Source organism: Aspergillus heteromorphus, assembly GCF_003184545.1.
Source record: "Aspergillus heteromorphus CBS 117.55 chromosome Unknown BO70scaffold_6, whole genome shotgun sequence".
NCBI classification, from domain to species: domain Eukaryota; kingdom Fungi; phylum Ascomycota; class Eurotiomycetes; order Eurotiales; family Aspergillaceae; genus Aspergillus; species Aspergillus heteromorphus.
In genome coordinates, this window is record NW_020290411.1 from 909,210 (window position 1) to 928,815 (window position 19,606).

At 54.2% G+C, this 19,606-nt stretch overlaps 8 protein-coding genes across 8 annotated transcripts; 5 read left to right on the top strand and 3 right to left on the bottom strand.

Moving 5' to 3' along the window:
* Nucleotides 1–227: 227 nt before the first annotated feature.
* BO70DRAFT_332787 (uncharacterized protein) lies at nucleotides 228–1,040 on the top strand (the record flags this gene model as incomplete). Its single annotated transcript, XM_025540934.1, has 2 exons — nucleotides 228–662; nucleotides 761–1,040. The coding sequence occupies exons 1-2, from the start codon at nucleotides 394–396 to the stop codon at nucleotides 1,038–1,040; spliced, it is 549 nt and encodes a 182-aa protein (XP_025401555.1). The 5' UTR covers nucleotides 228–393.
* A 604-nt stretch (nucleotides 1,041–1,644) lies between these two features.
* On the bottom strand, nucleotides 1,645–4,248 carry BO70DRAFT_287500 (Utp12 domain-containing protein; the record flags this gene model as incomplete). The annotated part of the gene is made up of 2 exons (XM_025539241.1): nucleotides 1,645–3,619; nucleotides 3,683–4,248. 2 exons carry the CDS (start codon nucleotides 4,246–4,248, stop codon nucleotides 1,645–1,647), a joined length of 2,541 nt encoding a protein of 846 aa, XP_025401556.1.
* A 2,604-nt stretch (nucleotides 4,249–6,852) lies between these two features.
* BO70DRAFT_199600 (putative transcription regulator BDF1) lies at nucleotides 6,853–9,568 on the top strand. The gene has a single exon (XM_025538578.1). The coding sequence runs from the start codon at nucleotides 7,301–7,303 to the stop codon at nucleotides 9,176–9,178; it is 1,878 nt and encodes a 625-aa protein (XP_025401557.1). The 5' UTR covers nucleotides 6,853–7,300; the 3' UTR covers nucleotides 9,179–9,568.
* A 607-nt stretch (nucleotides 9,569–10,175) lies between these two features.
* BO70DRAFT_287051 (zf-CSL-domain-containing protein) lies at nucleotides 10,176–12,213 on the top strand (the record flags this gene model as incomplete). The annotated part of the gene is made up of 6 exons (XM_025539222.1): nucleotides 10,176–10,319; nucleotides 10,393–10,491; nucleotides 10,574–11,115; nucleotides 11,183–11,465; nucleotides 11,808–12,053; nucleotides 12,151–12,213. 6 exons carry the CDS (start codon nucleotides 10,176–10,178, stop codon nucleotides 12,211–12,213), a joined length of 1,377 nt encoding a protein of 458 aa, XP_025401558.1.
* Nucleotides 12,214–12,799: 586 nt separating this feature from the next.
* Nucleotides 12,800–13,892, bottom strand: BO70DRAFT_360316 (frataxin family protein). Its single transcript, XM_025542749.1, has 2 exons — nucleotides 13,444–13,892; nucleotides 12,800–13,350 (listed from the first exon to the last, which is right to left on the bottom strand). The coding sequence occupies exons 1-2, from the start codon at nucleotides 13,843–13,845 to the stop codon at nucleotides 13,075–13,077; spliced, it is 678 nt and encodes a 225-aa protein (XP_025401559.1). The 5' UTR covers nucleotides 13,846–13,892; the 3' UTR covers nucleotides 12,800–13,074.
* A 288-nt stretch (nucleotides 13,893–14,180) lies between these two features.
* On the top strand, nucleotides 14,181–15,740 carry BO70DRAFT_360317 (uncharacterized protein). Its single transcript, XM_025542750.1, has one exon. It carries the CDS (start codon nucleotides 14,240–14,242, stop codon nucleotides 15,641–15,643), a length of 1,404 nt encoding a protein of 467 aa, XP_025401560.1. The 5' UTR covers nucleotides 14,181–14,239; the 3' UTR covers nucleotides 15,644–15,740.
* A 133-nt stretch (nucleotides 15,741–15,873) lies between these two features.
* On the bottom strand, nucleotides 15,874–18,156 carry BO70DRAFT_287481 (SNARE-binding exocyst subunit SEC6; the record flags this gene model as incomplete). Its single annotated transcript, XM_025539238.1, has 1 exon — nucleotides 15,874–18,156. The coding sequence occupies one exon, from the start codon at nucleotides 18,154–18,156 to the stop codon at nucleotides 15,874–15,876; it is 2,283 nt and encodes a 760-aa protein (XP_025401561.1).
* A 733-nt stretch (nucleotides 18,157–18,889) lies between these two features.
* BO70DRAFT_287289 (mitochondrial 54S ribosomal protein uL30m) lies at nucleotides 18,890–19,177 on the top strand (the record flags this gene model as incomplete). Its single annotated transcript, XM_025539228.1, has 1 exon — nucleotides 18,890–19,177. One exon carries the CDS (start codon nucleotides 18,890–18,892, stop codon nucleotides 19,175–19,177), a length of 288 nt encoding a protein of 95 aa, XP_025401562.1.
* Between the last annotated feature and the right edge of the window lie 429 nt (nucleotides 19,178–19,606).

Below are 19,606 nucleotides of genomic sequence, written 5' to 3' on the forward strand. Positions count from 1 at the left end.
TTGTCCGGATCGTGCAGCCCGAGGCTGAAGGCCTTCGTAGTTTGTCTAGAAGAAGAATCGCTACGGTGCCTGATGGTCAGCAACTGTTCTTCATTCTCTCCCACTGAACCGCCGGATTAGGTAAAGTGCCCATTGTATAAGCTTCTGGACCGGATTTACTCAATCTATAAACCTGGTTCCTGCTTGATTATTTGCTTCATCTCAACCTGTTTGACTGACCAGGTCCCCAGAAAGTAGCAGACCAGCACCCCTTATAATACTACCTTTTAGCTCTGCACTACTCCATCCTCCAAACTTATCTGTCTCCCGCCACCATCGGAAGTATAGTACTCCTACCTACCAAACATCTACCTTAATCCTCTCTATACCAACAAATCAAACAACACCATCACCATGACCGTCCTCCCCACCATCTTCTCGTTACTCTTCGCCACCACTGCCACTGCCACCATCCCCAGCACCCTCAACATCACCACCATCACCGCCCACAACGACCAATCCGCCATCGAATGCTGGGCACTCGACCCGGGCTTCACCACCACCGACCAAGCCGGCGTCTCCGGCACCGCCTCCATCTCCCTCGGCCCTGTCGCCGGCAATGTAACCAACATCATTGTCCCTGGTGCCTTTGATGGTGGGAGCCATAATGCACCGGCTCTTCAGTGCGTTTCCATCCATCCCTTTCTCCTCCTCCTCCTCCTCCTCCCCCCTTCCCTCAAAATGAACATTGGAGTGAAGCAGCGTTGACAGTCAACTACAGGTGGGTTATCTTCCTCTCCGGCGTAGCGCACGTCACGCTGCCTCACTCGGACGATGAGGCGTGGATCGTGGGCGGGAGGAACGGGGCCATCCTGGCCCTGGATACCGCCGATGTTAGTGTCGATGGCCATATCACGCAGTATCCGACCCAGGAGAGTACGGTTGCCGTCGAGGTGCCGTTGGTGCAGGTCCCGGGGCATCGCGTGTTGCATGGGGGGCTTGTTTGGAGGGGGAGATGGGGGGGTAAGTACTCTGTGCTTGTGCTTGGTGGTGGTTTATAGGTATGATAGATGGGGAGATGTGATAGTACTATATATAGAAAGGAATATGGTCACTGCCTGGGGAGTATATCATGTGCCTTTATATTTGCCTCTCTGGCTATCATCCATTCGTGGTAAGTCCGTAACGGCTAGCTGGCTACTTTACCTGACTGTCAACGATGAGTAATAAGTGCATGAGAGAAAGACAGTAAGAAAGTACATGGGCAAGAGATCGATTGATCGATAAACCAGTCAGTCAGTCAGTCAGTCAGTCAGTCAGTCAGCTAGTCAAAACCAGGCAAATGTTGATGAATAAATAGTAATTCAAAACCCATTCACTCCCCCAGGTCTAACATGCAATGACTGTAATGGTGGAATAGGAAAGAAAGAGACCAACTAAAGTAGATAAATAAAATAAATGAACACATGACTTTCTCTCTGTGACTTTTGGTGGGAGGAAAAAACATCAGGACCACATCATCCGGAGACACACAGTGCTCTGGTGAACAACAGGGTATAAGATCTAAATGGTGGGGAGGGATGGATAGATGGGATGAGATGCGACGAAATAGAATTGGAAAATTGAAAGAAAAAAAAAGGGAGGGATGGTTTTCTCTCTTTTTCTCTATTTTCTGCCCTTGTTCTTCCCCTTTCCTCGACCACCACCGCCGCCACTGGCCAGTCGGGCCTTCTTGGATGGCGGCGGCTTGGAAGTCGCCTTCTCGTCCTCAGACTCCTCGTCTTCCGTGTCCGCAATGAAATCCACCATCGAGCCAACGCTTTCGGCATCCTCGTCGTCCTCGTCCTCGTCCTCCTCCAGTGACTCCTCGGCGTCGGATGAGCCGGCGGACTCTTCTGCCTCCACGTCGAGGACATTCTCGTCCTCTTCTTCTTCGTCTTCCTCCTCCTCTTCATCCTCGGACTCGTCGGCCGTCTGGACACCGTTCATCATGGATTCCTCCTCCTCCTCCTCGAAGGCCTGGTCGCGTATCGACTTGGTCCGGGGGGTGGCGGGGTTCTTGGGCGTCTCGGCATCGCTGTCCTCCTCGTCGAACTCCTCCTGCCCTTCAACGTAGATGATGTTGTCCTCATCCTCGCTCTCCAGGGCCTCCTCTCCGCCGCGGATCGCCCGTCTCAATCCCAGCTGAGCATCCAGCATATCGAGCTTACCCTTGAGCAGGAGTAATGAGGACAGGCTGGAGGAGCGCTGCTCCATAACCTTGTACAGGGTGGACATGCGCTTCAGGAGCTCGGGCTTGCCGGCGAGAGCTCCTCCGTGCGCGACACAGGTCCATTGCACCCACACGAGAAGGTGTCCATAACGGCCGGGACGAGTCGAGAGGCGCTCAGCGAGCTTTTGGAGGAGGGTCGCGGCGAGAGAGGAGTCCAGACGTTGGATGGTGGAGCGGATGATGGAAAGATCGCCGGTGTGGAAGCACGACTCGAGCATGCCGCTGTCGTTGGTCTTAAGGGATTGAGAGAGAACAGTGGAAAGGGACACGCCCGAGGGAATCTGCTGCACGGCCGTATTGGGCTTACCCGGAACGAGGGATCCCATGTGGACGTCGTCTTCGAGCTCGGCCTCAACATCAACCTCCTCGTTAGCGCGCATCAGCTCCCCGAAAGTGGGCTCCCCTGTCTCTTCTTCCTCCTCCTCTTCCGATCCTGACTCTTGTGCGTTACCCATCTCGACATCGCTGTCATCGTCCTTCTTCTTTTGCAGCAGCTTCGTTTGCTTGGGCTCTTCGTCTTCGTCGTCCGACTCTTCGTCGCTGTCAGCCACAGAAGCAGCGTCCTTAGAGTCCTGCATCTCAATATCATCTTCGATGATGTTGCCTTGTTCCACCACGGCCTTGGACTCGTCGACCTGGTTCTCGTTGGCGCTTCTCGCTCCGTTCACGGTCACCGACCCCAGCACCGAGCCGGAATTGGTCTTCACAACTGTCTTGGTACCAGTGAAGAGCAGCTCGTCGGTTTCTTCGTTGAGCCACTTGATCCGCTCGAAGACAGGGACGACACCTCCTTCCGCCCACGCAACAACCAGTTCCGGACCCTGGAAGGTGGCGGCCACCATGGAAACAAGGGCGTTGGACGACGCGGACACTGTGACTTTGAGAAGAGCGTCAGCTCTCCTGGTGGCTTGCTTCGATCTGGCTTTGAGGCTAGCAGCGCCCTTAGCATTCGTCTGGTCGTTCGGTAGTACAAATGGCCGGGTGAAGAATTCGACGGTACCGTCCTCCGTGACAGCCGCGATGACCTGTTTCTCCGAAGGCAGACTGTCCTCCCTTTCCGCACCAGTGTACAAAGACAGCGACGACACTCCGTTCTCGGCCACAAGGTTCATGGCGAGTTTCCGCTTCTGCGCATCAAAAATGGTGATGAAGCGGTCACCATCGGAAGCAAGGAACAGCCCTGTGGCGGCAGATTCTGTGGAAGAAGAGATGAGGTTCTGGATGGGATTCCGCATCGCGTCGAATGTGATTGGGGCTTCATCCTTCTCCACGCTAACGACGTACGGAGTCTGAGAGGCACAGATGACAGGCGGGTTCGAGGAAAGTGGGCGTGCAAGTGTGCTGAGTCCCGAAGGCAAGGTAATCATCCTGGATAATTGTTAGTTTAAAAGAGGCATGGGTGTACCCCGATGGTTCGGAGAGGGGGGCTACCTTGTGCTTTGTCCGGTGAGCAGGTCCCACTGCACAAGCTTGTTATCTCCGCCGATACTCCAACCCTCCTGACCGGGCCGGCTCGAGGTGAACTTGAAGTCTCTGACGCCCTTATCGTGAACACCTGCAAGAGTTCCGACAATCTTGTCTTCCACGGGCGAGTACATGCGGATTTCGGAGGCGTTTGTACCAAATGCAACAACTACATCGCCCTGGTCGAGTCCATCACCATTGACATCGGAATGCCTCTTCCTCTTCTTCTTTGCCTGCTGATCGCGATCCTTCTGCTTGCTGGGGTAGTAACCCCAGTCTAGTGAGGTGACAGTCTCCTTGGGGCCCAAGACATGCTCACACTGTAACCGTCCGGTGTTCGTATCGTGGATGCGGATGTGCTGAGCATCGAGACCCTGGATCACCGATGCGAAAAGCGCCAATTGGTATTCGGACGGCGCAAACGAGGCCTTCAGTATCGACGACTTAGTGCTGTTATGTGTGAGGCTGGAGGTCGCGGGCGACGCAGCGGAGGAAGTTTTCGAAGCGGGTGGGCGAGACGTTTTCTTGCCCATTTTGAACCGGGTGTATTCGCGAACGGGGGGAGAACGCAGGAGAGTGAGTCGCAAAACAGACACCCAAAGGTACAGAAGTCCTAACCCGGCGGCAGATAGGAAGGAAACCTCGTGTGCTGGAAACCGGATGAGCTGCAGTCCGTCGGCGTCTCTGGGCCGGGTTCTGGAGGAGGAAAAAAAAGTTCTGTAGAGATGCGCTTGGCCCGTTGGGGCCTAGTGCCCTGTGAACCTTAGTTCCGCTCCGGGCGTCTTATCTAATCCTCCGCGCTGGTCGCTCACTCTACTACTCTACTCCGTACTTTCTAGATTTATCAGACTCACCATCACAACCCCTCAGTTCTCCATCCTGCTTGATCACAATCTCCCCTCAAGAGATGCCCAGGACTCACACTATACACTGTATCTGGGTCATGGGTTAGAAATGTCCAGTCTTGTCCATCCAGACCGTGCAGGGTCCTGCAAATGAGTTGACTTCAACCCGTCGCTGCAGTCCTGCTGCATCCAAGAACTTCTCTACTTTCTAACCATCAGGCCTGTTGGAAGGCGGGGCATTCGATGAATCTTTTCAACGACAATCTCTTTTCACATGTCCAGCGCTATTAAACCACTCGCGGCAGTCGCTTTCCATGGACCCATCTAGGCTATCAACCTTCCCATAGCCCCTCACACCACACTGCAAGCCCACCGAATGACTCATTTAAGCTACCATGCTAATCGTGTATGAATTCTCATGTCTTGATCCACCGAAAGTTAGGGGCTATGCTGAGACAAGGCACATCCGAGATGATGGAGCACACTGGGGTTGTTTCCGATCCAGGCCAGCAGACAAGGAGTGCAGCAGGCGCCACAGTTACTTCTACGGCTGCCTGGACGTCGACGAGTCATCCAGTCGACCGAGAAAAAAAAGTGAGGAATGGAACTTGTCAACTCTCGATTTGCAGCATCGACAATAGGCTCGGGTAGCTCAGCTCAGCTCAGCTCAGCTGCTGAGTTCAGTCTCTGGGATTGATCTTGGCAAGCGTCCGCTGCTTCCACTTACAGCCATATACATACTTACACCACTGTTACCCAGCAAGGTTACGGACTGTGCTGTTGTCACTCGGCATCGGCATCGGACATTTGGCGCTAAGGTGTTTGGTTACATCAGCACCCGGTCTAGTCCGGATCCGATGCAAGGGAGGGCTCAGGGCCTAACCCTGGGGTTTCACCAGGTCAGCAGACAAACACATCCTGGCTCGGCATCCAACCAGGCAGGTCGCTTCACCTCAACTTCATGATGCAGTTCTTCAACCGCGTGCCTTTTTGATTTGGGGTATGTCATATCTGACAACTCGCTCAGGGGACAAAATTATGGCCATGATGTATCTGTTCAGGAATGGGGTTCCGCAGATCGCTGGTCCCACCAGCCTGAGGTGAAGTTCGTCAGTCCCGACTTCACCTCAACTTTTGCTCACCAGCGGAAGACTTTTTTTTTCTGGTGTTTTCGAAGATGTTTCCGACAAAGGGACCTCTGGTACGAAGGGTCCACCGGCCAGGGTTGGCGGTGACCAATAAGATTCCGGAACTCGTAGAACGCGTCATCTTCCCTCCAATCAGCGGCTGCGGAATGGCTTGAACTAAAATAATTGGGACTAGCGCCGCCGATGGAGTTAGCGGCAGAGGGCGGACGGGCGCGACGCGGCCGTTCGTACTTAAGGATTCTAGCACCCCCTCCGACTTTCTCAGTCTCTGTTTCTGGAGCTGAGCTGAGAGCTGCGCGCCGGTCACGCTTTTTTACCCTTCCCCCCCCCCGACCGCCCTTGTCTACACCTTGTGGCCCTCGGCTACCCCTGGTCACTCAACTCTCCAACACGCTATCAACGCGTCATTCGCGTCGCGCGCTCCTCGATCCCCAGCCACAGCTCCTGCAGCTGCTTATTTTATTCTATCTTATTCCATTTCCCTTTTTTCGTTACCCACCCTCCCCCCTCTTCCCCCTTTTTTGTTCTAATATTACTAGCGACGACTCCAAGCTTCCGCCGTCACGGACTGTATTTCTCCTCATCGTCTCCATCCTTCCCCTCCTCCTGCTCCTTTCTCCAGGCATCACACCTCGCTCTTGCCTCAGGCAACGATCTGTCTTGGCACGTGCGACCCAACCATCGAACCTCAACTGACCTTCTCCTTATCTCGTCCTCATCATTGCTTTGCCCCTTCCCTTTGAATTCACTTGCCTCTTTCGTCGGCGACCTTGCCTCCCGCTTAGTCAACCGTCCTCGGCACACGTGACCGGCGTTTCCGCCCGCCGCCTCTTGGCACTATAAATTCCTCCTTCCTGTCGCATTCTCCACACCTCCGGCCCGCGCTAATCCTCATCCTTTCTTGTATCTTCTGCAACTCCCGTGGCGTCGCAACACTTGTGACCCTGCCTGCGCAGGACAACCGTCTTGCCTTGTGCCTTCTGTCATCTAATCAGCTGTTTTCTGCTCGCCGGATAACCGAATCCATACATTAGTCTGTGATAGCGCAGAGAGTACCTATTCAGTTGATCGTTGTTGCCGTCGCTCCCTAAACCCCTCCCCCCCACTCTCTGATTACCGAGACCAGCTTCCACACCAGAATCGCTGCTTGTTAGATTCTTTGTATCCCGGTCTCTTCGGAGGACTTAATCATTCAGCAACCTCAAATGGCGACGCCGCCTCCCGAGGCACCCTCTGCTCTCAAAGAGGAGAAGCCTCAACTGCCGCCGTCGCCCAATGGAGTTGCGCCCGCGGATATCGGTCGCACTGGGTATGTGTTACTGCCATTCACTCTGGCTCCACTATGGTGTTGTCGCTGACTGTTCTTCAGTGCGCAAGATGCTGTAACCAACACCAAACCCGACGCGACCGTCAACGGCGCAGAGAAGCAAAAGGAGAACACAAAGCCTGCTACGGCGAATGGGGATACTGCTGAGCAACCTGCAACCACCAATGGTCTGACCGCGACCTCCCCGCCGAAATCTCCATCTTTGTCGACCAGAGATACTTCAGCGCAGCCAGCCGCCGCGTCCGACGAAGGTAAATCTTCAACCATGGACTCAGGTACGACTGGAGAAGCCAAGAAGGAAACAACCAGTGAGAAGCCATCTGCCGCTGCCCAGGTCGATGGTGGTGGTGCAAATGGCGCCGGTTCACAAGACACGCAGGCGCCCAAGGACGCATCAAAGCCATCAACTGATCCGTCGTCCGAGGCCAAAGTGGAGAGCACCGCGAAGTCATCACAGGATTCTGCCACTGTGAAAACCGATCTTCCCCACCATCCTTCAACTAGTGCAAAGCCGGAAAGCACGTCGAACAAAGGTGCTACGAGCACTGCTCCTTCGGTTCCTTCAATGAAGAGCGTTGACCAGGAGATGCGCGACGTCCCGGATGTCCCCGTTTCACCGACCAAGCTTTCTAGAGAGCGCGAACGTGATCCCAGCGATGAGCCTGCCGCCAAACGTACCAAGATTGGAGGCGATAGTTCAGCGTCTTCCGAATTCAAGGTCCCTCGCATCCCCACGCCTGCTTCTGGACACTCCGGAAGAGCAACGAACGGAGAGAGGCCTATGAGCAAAGTCCAGCACAAGTTCCTCGTCAAGTCGGTTCAAAGCCTGAAGCGGATGCATGACTCGCGCTTCTACAGAGAACCTGTGGATCCCATCAAGTTAAACGTTCCTCACTACCCACAAATCATCAAACGCCCTATGGATCTTGGTACCATTGAACGGAAACTCAAAATGAATGATTATCCTAATGCCCAAGCTGTTGTCGATGACTTCAGCCTCATGGTTCAGAACGCTTTGACATTCAATGGTCCGGACCACTTGGTCACTGTTGAAGGCCAAAGACTCAAGGGCACGTTTCAAAAGCAGATGGCCAACATCCCCAGATCTGATGAAATCGAGGAGAAAAAGCCGAAGAAGCTACCCCCCAAGACCTCGGCAGCTCGTCGAGAGCCCCGGGCGGCGCCGAGCCCCAACACCGTACGCGCTACCGCTGCATCTCCTCAGGCTACAACCTTTGCTCTGGGTCCGGAGGGCCTCCCACTGATTCGTCGCGATTCTGCCAATGCAGACGGTCGTCCCAAGCGTTCTATCCACCCCCCAAAGCGTGATCTTCCCTACTCTACGAAGCCCAAGAAGAAGAAGTACCAGTGGGAATTGCGCTTCTGCCAGGAAGTGTTGGATGAGCTGTACAAGCCCAAGCACTTTGGCTACGCTGCACCTTTCTACTATCCCGTTGATCCTGTTGCCCTGAACATTCCCACCTACCACAGCATTATCAAGAAGCCAATGGATCTTGCCACTGTTGGGACCAAGCTGAAGGCGGGCCAGTATGAGAACGCCAAGGAATTCGAGCTTGATATACGTCTTATTTTGAAAAACTGTTTCAAGTTCAACATTCCCGGCGACCCAACCTACGTTTCTGGCCAGCGGTTGGACGAAGAGTTCAATAGGAAGTGGGCCCAGAAATCGCGGTATCTGGAACAGCACGAACCACATCCCGAGCACCATAGCGCTGAATCTTCCGAGGAAGAGAGCGAAGAGGAGGCGGAAGAAAGCGACTACGATGCCGAGAAGCTCAGCCTACTGCAGAAGCAGATGGAGGAGATGACACGCCAGATCGAAGCGATCACGCAGAAGAAGAAGAAAACCCCTCCCGGATCGAAGAAGGTTGGGAAGCCCAAGCCCGTGAAGAAGGAAGTTAAGAAGCCTGGGCCCATGAATCTTGGTAGCAAGAAGGACAAGAAGAGCACTAAGATTGCGAAGCCCGAGAAGCAACACTGGGTTAGCTATCACGAGAAGCAGATCATCTCCAACGGGATCAGTAGTCTTCCGGATAAGAAGATGCAGGAAGCACTCAAGATCATCCAAACCAATGTCCCGTCCCTCAAGGTATGTCCCCGTCGCCCCTATACTGCCATCTAGGTGTTGGTCTAATGATTCCGTGCAGGGTACCCAAGAGGCTGAGATCGAACTTGATATTGATGAGCTTCCCAATGATGTCTTGCTTATGTTGCTGCGTTTCGTCAAGAAGAACGCACCACACGTTGTCGAGGATGATCCTGCAGGCGCAGCAGGGAACGCGGCCGCTCCGAAGCCGAAGAAGAACAAGCCCATGAGCAAGTACGAGCAAGAGGCGCAGATCAACATGCTTGAGAGTAACTTGTCTCGTTTCCAGGGCGGCGGCGGTGGTGGCGGCGGCCGTTCCCCCGACCCAGTCCCCTCCGTCGAAGCCAACGAGAGCAGCGATGATTCGGAAGATGATTCAGAGGAGAGCGAGGAGGAGTAAATGGGCTCGGTGTGAGAATGCTACATTGATCTCCTCAGTTGTGCCTGCGCGCCGCAACTGGGATCCTGCTGCTGATCCGCACCGGCTCCCTGCGTGTTACTCCGTGCTTTGTGTCGTCAAACTCTTAATGAGCTGTTGTTATTTGTTGTATTTTCCGTTGCCCTGCTTCTGTTTCTAGCGACTTTCTTTAATGTTGGAGGACGGTTCGGTTGTCATCGGGCTCTAGGCTTGTACATATGGTGATACTTGGGGAGATTTTGAAGCTGAGTGAACGTCTGACGGCTCTGTGCGCAACGGATCCCAAATCCCGCCATACTTATTTCCCTTTGAATGGCCATTGGAAGAAGTCCGTTGAGCCTGGGAACCAAGTTCATTAAGCCGCGTTAATCTGAATCGGATGAGCAAAGGTTGTTGAACTAGCTGCTAGCTGCATGTATGATTACGAAGGAAATGTGAAAACGGAAGCGAGAATCCAAGCTTTGTGCTCCTACACGTCTGTTGTTCATTCCACTGCCTGCGTAGACGAAGTATGCGAGCAGCCAAGTCACGGGGACCGGGCGGTGGGCGGCCAGCCAACCGACAAGGCATCCTTCCGGCCCTCCGGCTTCACCAACAACAAATGCTAACGAGACAATGATACCCCCGTGCGACCCGGTCATCCTGGAAAACAATCCTCAGTTCAAGCGACTCTACCAGCACCTGACAACCACCTTACTTAACCCCGATGGTTCCACGCGCGCCCACGATGCACAACCGGCCAGGAAAGCGCTGCGGGAAGTACGTTGACGTCTGGCCTGCACCGCGGACAAGAGAAAGGACCGAGTAGTCTGACCGTGACTTCACTTTCCAGGAAGTAAGAGACTGCCAGATACGGGCCGCGAAGAAGCAGATCAAACAGCATGCCTTACGACGATTGGCATTCGATCCGGACAGTGGATTACCTGACGATGTTGGAAACCATACCTTCCCTCACGCAACAACTCGGTCGGACAAATGAGCTTAATAGGCTAATCGTATGCGAATTTCATTAGTGTCGAGACCCTGTCGCCATCGTCAGCCTCTATCTCGAATCATGTCCGGACTTGCTCGCCCTCAATGATGGCAGTCACGAAGCCGCAGACACATCTGTCCTCCTCGCTCCGGACATCGATCTGTTTTATTCCAACATGCCACTCCTGGTAGCGCCTTTATCGGAGATTCTCTCGACAGCCCTCAGCGATGTCCGCGCGATCGCAAATGCAGGAACCAGTCCAGCTGGATCTACATCCATCGACCGCCCCCGACCACGCGCACGGACTCGTCAGGCCGTCGCCAGATCCATAGCCCAGGTCCCGGTGGCCGCGCAGCTGGAAGACCGGCTACGCGCGCTGCGCCAGAAACAATTGATAGAGATTCCGACCGCGCGGACTCAGATGGCCACGATAGCAGCGGAGGTGCTTGCGACCCGGGCAGCGGTTTTGGAGCGGACGGTGATGCTCTTGGAGCGGGCTAAACACGGCGCGGTGGCTCGAGCGACGAAGGCCCGGGCGGAGCATCTTGCTACGGTGGCGCAGGGGGTGGAAGGGAAGCTGAGGTATGTATTTGTACTTGTTTTGTGGGAAGCTGCTAGGGTCAGAAGGCTGATCGTAATGACTCCATAGTGTCATGGAACTGGAAATCTTGGCGACCATCCATACCCCAGAGGTTGTCGCTGCGCTGGGTCGGTATTATCGGCATTTGCGGGATACGCGGGAACGGTTGGAGGAGCAACGCGCACTGGCGCTGGAGGAGTTGAAGGGCTACGAGGAGGTGGATACGGGCGGGGGTGGGAGTTCTCGCGCAACTAGAGCTCAGCAGTCTGCGCCCATGAAGGAGATTGCGCGACGATATGGATCATTGATTCGAGATATCGAGGACGTGAGGATGGAGATTGAGCGATTGAGCGTATGAGTCTGTTTGTTTTATGATACCCTGGTATGAAGACGATCTGGAGAAGATTAATTCGAGTCCTGTGATGACTGTAAACTGCATTTGAAGTACATTGTTTCTGGCTATTCTTACACGGTCAATCATAGTCATCCTAGTAAGTACCTGGTACCTGAGTAAGATTACCTACCCCTCTGCCCTGTGCACTCTGTTCTGTGTAGTACTACAAAGCAAGGACGCCATCCAATCAGCAACCCCGCAATCACCTGACCCGTCCCGCCAAAAGTTTTCCGTCGATAACAGCCCCGATAGCCACCAACCAATTAATTATTGCCTCTCCCACTCCCACCAGGTCTTCAGTTCTCCCACACCTCCAACCTCCAAGCTACCACTAATTATCTAAAATCCAAAATGGCCGACGAAGCCCTCTCTATCTACGATGAAATCGAAATCGAGGACATGACCTTCGACCCGAACCTGCAGTCCTACCACTACCCGTGTCCGTGTGGCGACCGCTTCGAGATCGCGATCGATGATCTCCGCGACGGGGAGGATATTGCCGTGTGTCCGAGTTGCAGTTTGATGATTCGGGTGATTTTTGACCAGGTGAGTTCTCTCTTTTACTTGATCTTTTTTTTTTTTTTTTTTTTTTGGCTTTCCGTCTTCTTCGGTTTAAGGGTAGGAGAGAAACTAACGGCTGCAGGCGGATTTGGCCAAGGATGATGACGATAAGACCGGGTCTGCTGCCGTGGCGGTTCAGGCTTAATTGAAATTTTGATGATCTGAGGTACTGGGAAAATTGTCAGTATGGGAAGATTGGAAAAATGATGATTGGTATGAATGAAGACGAGGCGATAATATACGACCCATCGGGTCGGGGTTGTGTCGAGGGAGGGGTTATGCTGGACTGCCTGCCTACCTGCCTGCCTGCCTGCCTGCCACCGATCGCACGACGCAACAAGAACGAAGATATGACATATCGGTCGCTCTGAATGCGAACAAGGACGTCACTGTCTACACTAGCGCCAGGATATTGATGGGTTCACGAACGCTCGATCGGACGGGGCGGACCTCCCTCGATGTTGCCGATCGAAGATATATAAACCGGTCGATCGCATTGCGGATATGCTGGGAGTGATGGCGCGAAATCGATCGTGGATTGCTCGGAGGTCGAGAACCAGCTTGCAGGCTGGTGTTTATCGGACTTGATGTCACGCCAGAGAGACAGACATATTGCTACTGCTACTGCTATTGCTATTGCTAGGATACCCAGATGACTATGGTTTACGCTACTCAGCTTCGCAGATTTCATGTAGTCGAACTGTTGGATTGTTGAGTTCGCAGGCTGGGTGTTTCTAAGCCGAAACTTGTCTTAGTATTTCTGCGCAACAAAGAGACTGAACGTCCTGCTGCCGAAGTGTCTTATCTAGCAGATACTAAATAGCACTCGCATCAAAAGAACAAAAAAATCATATCCTACATAATCCCACAGCGACACAAACACGCAACGAGAGGTCTCATAGCCCTGTAACATAAACCAGCGGGCTATATCAAGTATCCTCGCCCATACTCATTCATTCATCCACCCATAATTCGCATCATTTCAAGAGCAAATCGACTCACTCACTCACTCCTCAATCTCACTATAGATATCCTTCGGGAAATCCAAAGACAGTTCATGATTCAACAGATCCGTCAGGTTCGACCCATCGCGCAGATAAATCCACTGCCCATTGACAAACGGCCTCGACTCCTGCTTCTCGTGCATCTGGTCCCCCTCCACCACCCAATCGTACCGCTTGGGCCCGGAAATCGGCGAACTCAACCAGATCTGCTTGTTCGGAGGCTGCTTGTTCAGCACGTAGGTGCCCACGCCCGGGACGATGATGTTCATAACGCCGGCCTATACAACAAGAGAAAGAGGACATTGTTAGCTAATGTTGCTGGATTGGACTGAGCTTGGCCTCAGTCAATTATTATGGAAGGACAAACGCACACTATACTCAGCCTCAATGTCCGAGCCCTCCTCCTGCGCCCGCTCGATCTCAATCTGGAGCTGGTCCAGATAATGCTCGGCGTAGTCGTAGTACTGCTCATCGGTCAACGGGGACGGTTCGGTGACGTGGGCGGCTGCGCCGGCGACATTGTTGGATTGGGGGTTCGGGGCCGGAGGGTCCGCGGAGTCGGGGAAAATGCCCTTGCGAGATGCAGGGGTGGAGTGGAAGGCTCGAGGGGCTGCGCGGGAGGAGCTGGAGGAGGGGTGGGATTGGAATTGGACTTGGAATTGGGGTGCTGCTGCTGCTGCTGCTGCTGCGAGACGGGCGCCGAGGCGGAGGGAGGAGGGGCGGGCGGCCGTGGTGGCCGGGGAGAGAATGGCTCGGGGGAGACGGGAGTACATGGTTGAGTGATTGAATTCTGATGGTTGGGAATGAGGGGAGACGGGAGGGAAAGGGAGGAAGAAAGAGGAACAAAAGAAAGAGGAGGAGATGATGGCATCACATCATCGTGCGGAGTTGGGCGGCCCGTCATTGGCTGCCGCCGGAGCTATAAGCAAGCTTACTTCCTCTTCCGACTTCTTTCTTCTCTCCTCAACTCTTTTCCATCCAGATTCGCATCGCGACTCTTTGGTAGCTGGTTGTCGGTTGTTCTTAATTATCTCGTGTTGCAACGAGTGTCTCCCCAAATCTACCTTTGTTTCGTTCTGCGTATGACAGCAACCCTTGATCTGCCCCATACATTCTGACTCCTCCGAGCTATATCTACCTCTCATCACACCAGACTGGAACAGCTAGATGGTCTCTCTCCGGCCTGTCCGGCCCTGCATCTCATCCTGGTCAATTTCAACATCCCTCATACGCTCGCATCCCCGCCACTACGAGACCATGTCGGACAGAACAGCCCGAAACCCCCCGCAGAAGAAGGAGAAGAGGCCTCCGCTAACCCACTTTCTTTGTCTACCACTCATCAATCCCATCTCACTTCCTCAGCTCGAGTCGTCCCTAGCGACATTCAAAGCTGCCATTCCTCCCAAACCAGGAGCGGAGCAGCAGACCAACCCCACCCTACGAGAACTGCTCTCCAAACAACCCCTCATCCCCCATGGCGCCCTCCGCCCCGTGGGCACTCTTCACCTAACCCTAGGTGTTATGAGCCTGCCCACAAAAGACCGACTCAACGAGGCTATCAACTTCCTTCAATCCCTCGATCTAGTCTCCATGCTCCGCGATGCTGAAAAATCCGCAAACAGGCCACGAGGGAAAAGACCACTCTCACCAGAAGCAGTTGAAAAGAAACCTTGCACTACATCGCAAGACAAGAACATTGCTGTTCCTAGCCCTTTTACTATCTCTCTCGAATCCCTCCATGCCCTCCCCCGCGCAAAGGCCGCTACAGTCCTGCACGCAGCCCCTGTGGACACTACCTCGCGCTTATATCCCTTCTGCGAGAGACTGCGCGATAAGTTCCTCGAGGCTGGGCTCCTGCAGGGCGAGACTAAGCCAGATGCTTCTGCTGGGGAAGCAACGTCCAAACCCCCTCCAGCTGACGGACCATTCCTCCCGGTAGAAGGGCCCGTCGAGGGTGTCGCAGAATCGCGCACACCAAACAGTCCGAGATCGAAACGTGAAGGAAAGTCGCAGCATGTACGACCTCTTCTGCTACATGCTACGATCGCGAATACGATCTACGTGAAAGGGAAACGACGTGGGGGTGGTGGCGGTGGTGGTCAGCAGGGGAGCAAGAACCATCGGAGTAGTCAATATACATTCGATGCGCGAGACATTCTCGCTCATTATCGGGACTACTATCTCGATGCGGAGAGGACGGTTCCCCGGTCTGGAGAGATACATGTTCGGGAGAGCTCAAATGAGGACGCTGATCTTACGAACAACAGTGACTCTGGAGCGGAAGCAGAGAGTATCAAGACCGTACCCGCGGGGAAGAAACAGAAAGCAACACCCGCTACTTCAAAACCGTTTGTGTGGGCAAGGGACTTCCCCATCGAAACAGTCTGTATCTGTGAGATGGGGGCGAAGAAACTTGATCCCCAGGAAGACGACGATGGATTGAATGCGCGGCTTGGGGAGAAATATCGGGTTGTTGCGGAGAGAAGCTTGCAGTTTGAGACTCCGGATACGCAGGAGGATGAACAGGGGAATAGTAGTGACGGCAGCTTGGAAGGGGGCGTGCAGGTCTGAGGTAATTTCTGTTGTAGATAGACGATAGGATCAGATCGCATTGTGTATATAGAGGTAACGGGATAACGGATGGATGAATGACCCAACTAATCGACCGACAATAACCACTCTCCTAAGCTACTATACTGTAACTGTACTTGTACTATACACCAGACCAGCAAACACCAAACGCCACGCTGAAAGACGACAAGATCTTCCCCATGCAATGAACCAACCCATCACCCATCTAACTACCTCACCTTACTCATCAGCGTCTCCACGCCCCTCTCAACCGACAACTCCGCCGCCTTGGCCTTCACCGCACTAACCATACTCCTCTCGAAGTCATCCCTCGTCCTGACCACCGCCTCGACCCACGAAAGCTGCAGATCCCAATACTCCGTCTTGAAGTTCTCATACACGCCCACCAGCGCCGGGCCCTTCTCGGACTCCAACAACCGCACCAGCCAGTCAACCAGCCGCCACTTCTGCTTGATCGTCCCGGCAAACGAATCCGGGTAGTTCTGGAAGAAGGCAAAGACCGTGAGGACATCGTCCTTGAACTTGTCCGTGTACGGGTCGGTATGGCGGCGGAACTTGACGCCGCGGTTACGAACAGAGGAGAGATAGCGCACGAGGAGCTCGTCGGAGAGTTCTTCGACGAGGATATCAGTGAGGGAGGGGTGCAGGACGGGGCTGTAATCGGCCATGTAGTCCTCGAAGGTGGAGGTGATGCGCTTGATAGCGAAATCGCCGTACCACTTCTGAGTGAAGAATTCGGGGATGGTGCCGCGGAAGTCGACGGCGAAGATGAGGTCAACGAACTGGGTGAGGCAGTGGGTGCTGAGATCGACGTAGCCGTCGCGCAGGGCCTCGAGTTCGGGGATCGCGCGCGAGGCCATGTATTTCGGGTCGACGATGGTCTCGAATTCGCGCTTGAAGCGCGTGAGGTGGCCGAGTTGGCCCGTTTCGTCGTTGTCGTCGATGCAGGCGATTTGATCGTTGGCGACGGCGACCAGCCAGTCTTGCAGGAGTTGAAGGCCGTCGAGTTGGTCGCCGCCGGGGGCTTTGTATTTCGCGATTTCTTCGTCGAGGAGCGCTTGCCACGCTGCTTGGCGGCCCTTGAGTACCCGGAACATGGCGTCGATGATGCCTTCCACCACGTCGGTTCGGGACGAGGCCCCCGACGCCTTGATCTGCTCGTGGAGCATACGCCACATGTCGGGGAGGGTTTTGGTACGGAAACAGCCCTCCGGGTTGGTGTCCAGGGAGTCTGGGATGCGTTCCACCAGTCCCTTGCGGTCGGTTTCGGCGATGCGGTTCGTCCAGTCTTCCACGGCGCGGATGATGATGTTCTGCCATTGGCGGATGAGCTCGGGCTCGCGGTCGTCCAGGATGTTGGGCTTGAGGTCAGCCTGTGCCCAGCCGAGCTTTTTCATCTTCTTGTAGTATTTCTCCGTCCAGTGGATGATCGCCAGCAGGTTATCGGCGGGGAGTTCGGGGTCGTTAATCAGTCCGATAAAGAAGTCGTGCATCAGGCGGTGGTACATGTCCGCGTAGGTTTTGTAGATGTTCCATTTCTTCGGCACAAGCGCTTGCATGCCTTGCTGGACGGTGTAGAGATCGTTGAAGAACCACCGGAAGCTCTTATCCAGGTTGTCCGGGTCTCCCAGGAAATCCTCCTTGGTTGCTTCGAACTGGCTCTGGGCATAAAACTCGATCGCCTGTAGGAACTTCTCCTTATACCCCCTCACCGTCTTGGGGCCCACATTCATTGACTTGAATCGATCTGCCAGATCCTGATGGTCCTTCTGCGCCTCCTGCAGCACACGAACCGTTGCATCATTTTTCTCCTCGTTCATCACCACGACGGCCAGTCGAACCACCATACTCGGGTTATCCGACTGCACGAGAGGAATGAGGTTCATGCACGCCGTGCCCAGATGATCATCAAACCAATCAATCACGGAATCCAACCCCTGGAAGTAATCCATCAAAGTCTCCTCGCTACTCGGATCCTGGGCCTTGCGAATCTGATCCATCGCCTCATCGCGGAAATCTCTCAGCTTCGAGATCTGCATATGAGCACGCAACAGATTCGGCTGATTCTCCAAATCCTCGTCATCCTCCCGCAACAAGTCCTCGACCAAGGCCAGATCCTCACTGAAGTTCTCCAGCCCCTTCTTCATCGTCAACGTTGCCTCGAAATTCCTCTGTACCTTGGCCAGATTATCGATCTGCGAAAAGTCCTCCACGCTGGTCTGTGACTCCGCACACAGCTTGTCGATCCCCTGAAGCTCATCCTTGGTCTTCGAGACCTGTCGCTGACCTTCGGTGAGGGCGTTGATGCTGCGCTGGACCGTCTCCAGCTGATCCCGGAGCCCTTCACGGAGCTGTGCGTCGACGGCGGTCTTCTTGCGCGAGTATTCGGCTTTCAGCCCGGCAATCTTGTCCAGGTCTTCCGGGTGTCGGAGGATGTCCTCCAGGCGCGGCATGGTCACCGTGGCGCCGCTGTTATCTTCCCCACGAGCCATTGCCATGTCGAGTTTTCGTAATCAGGTATTATAGGGTGCCCCGTCCGTACAGTCCAATCATGAATGTTCGCTCCGAGGAGGTATAGAAAGAAGTCGCTCGACGACTTGATTCTCCGAGTGACCGCACACGTACAATCGAGCACGATGCCTGAATACAGCAGTATTATTAAATCCACCACGTCCGTCGCAATCCGCGAGCAATCCGCGAGAGAAGCGAAAGAACAGGTCACTGGAGATAGTATAACCCCTCAGCGGTATCCCCTCCTAAACGCGCAGCGCTTCAAGTGAAGGGTAATCTCTAATCCAAAACCAGAAATCGTTAGCCACGGGCGCTGCACATGTTACCAGAGCTTAACCCCAGCTCATGAATAGAGCTCACTTAGCTCGACAGGGGAGGGAAAGCACCTACCTAGTATAATAATACGTGGAAGAAGGGCCTCAGCACACCCGCAATCCCGCCCGCCGGAGACAAAGATGCCGGCAGAACGGGCCCTCCACGTGACTCCCCGCCTACGGCATCGGGAATTTTGCGGCCAGTCCCTTCTTTCGCAAAAGACACTCGGGATTCGCGATTGACTGAGACAATCAATCACACACATCCATACATACATACATAAGGGGCCCGTCTCTATCCTCAACCTCCCCCGTCCACCTCGCACCGTCTATCCTCCGACCTCCGCAACCGCCACGAATCAATCGATCCCTACAGCCAGCCCTACCTCCATACACCAAAATGAGCAGCTACTTCCGCGTCACCCTGGTCCGATCGGCCATCGGTCTCCCTCGTCGCTCCTCGGACGTCCTGAAAGCCCTCGGTCTGAAGAAGCGCATGGCCACCGTCTTCCACCCCGTGTCGCCGTCCGTCGCCGGTCAAATCATGAAAGTCAAGGAACTGGTGCAGGTCCAGGAGGTCGATCGCAGTTTGACGAAGCAAGAGGTGCATTTGGAGCGCAAGCCCGACCCGGGATACTACATTGAGAGGACTTCGGTGGCGGAGTTCAAGGAGAACACCAGCGCTTGATTTGAAAACGGGTTGGAGTTGGACTCAGTTGACTTGACGTGACTGGATCTTGACTTGGACTTGGACTTGGACTTGCTTTCTTCCTGTGCGCGACGCTACGGCTGTCTTGTCTCTTGAACTGCGTTGTTGACCGCGTTTTCTGTTTCTTTTTTTTTTTTAATTGTTTTTGCGACCGGAGTCGGGGTATCGATTTGTTGAATTGTCGATTGTCAGACATGTTTGGGAATGTCATGGGTGGTGGGAGGGGGTCGTCTGGCTGATTATCAGATCAGCTGGCTGGATACCTACCTAGTTACCTATTTGCATCGGGGGGGTTAAACAACAATGTTGAGGACTGAGGTCTCCCTATTGGAAGGGCGACTCGGAGAGCTTCTTCTTGCATGCAGCGGTTTTGCTTTCACCAACCCGATCGTCTATCACGATATGACT

Bases quoted from the DNA above. Each gene is read 5' to 3' on its own strand.
- BO70DRAFT_199600 (XM_025538578.1), top strand. From the start codon at position 7,301: ATGGACTCAGGTACGACTGGAGAAGCCAAGAAGGAAACAACCAGTGAG.
- BO70DRAFT_360316 (XM_025542749.1), bottom strand. From the start codon at position 13,845: ATGTACTCCCGTCTCCCCCGAGCCATTCTCTCCCCGGCCACCACGGCC. The intron at 13,351-13,443 runs GTGCGTTTGTCC...CTTGTTGTATAG, and splicing joins ACATTGAGGCTGAGTATAGT to GCCGGCGTTATGAACATCAT.
- BO70DRAFT_360317 (XM_025542750.1), top strand. From the start codon at position 14,240: ATGGTCTCTCTCCGGCCTGTCCGGCCCTGCATCTCATCCTGGTCAATT.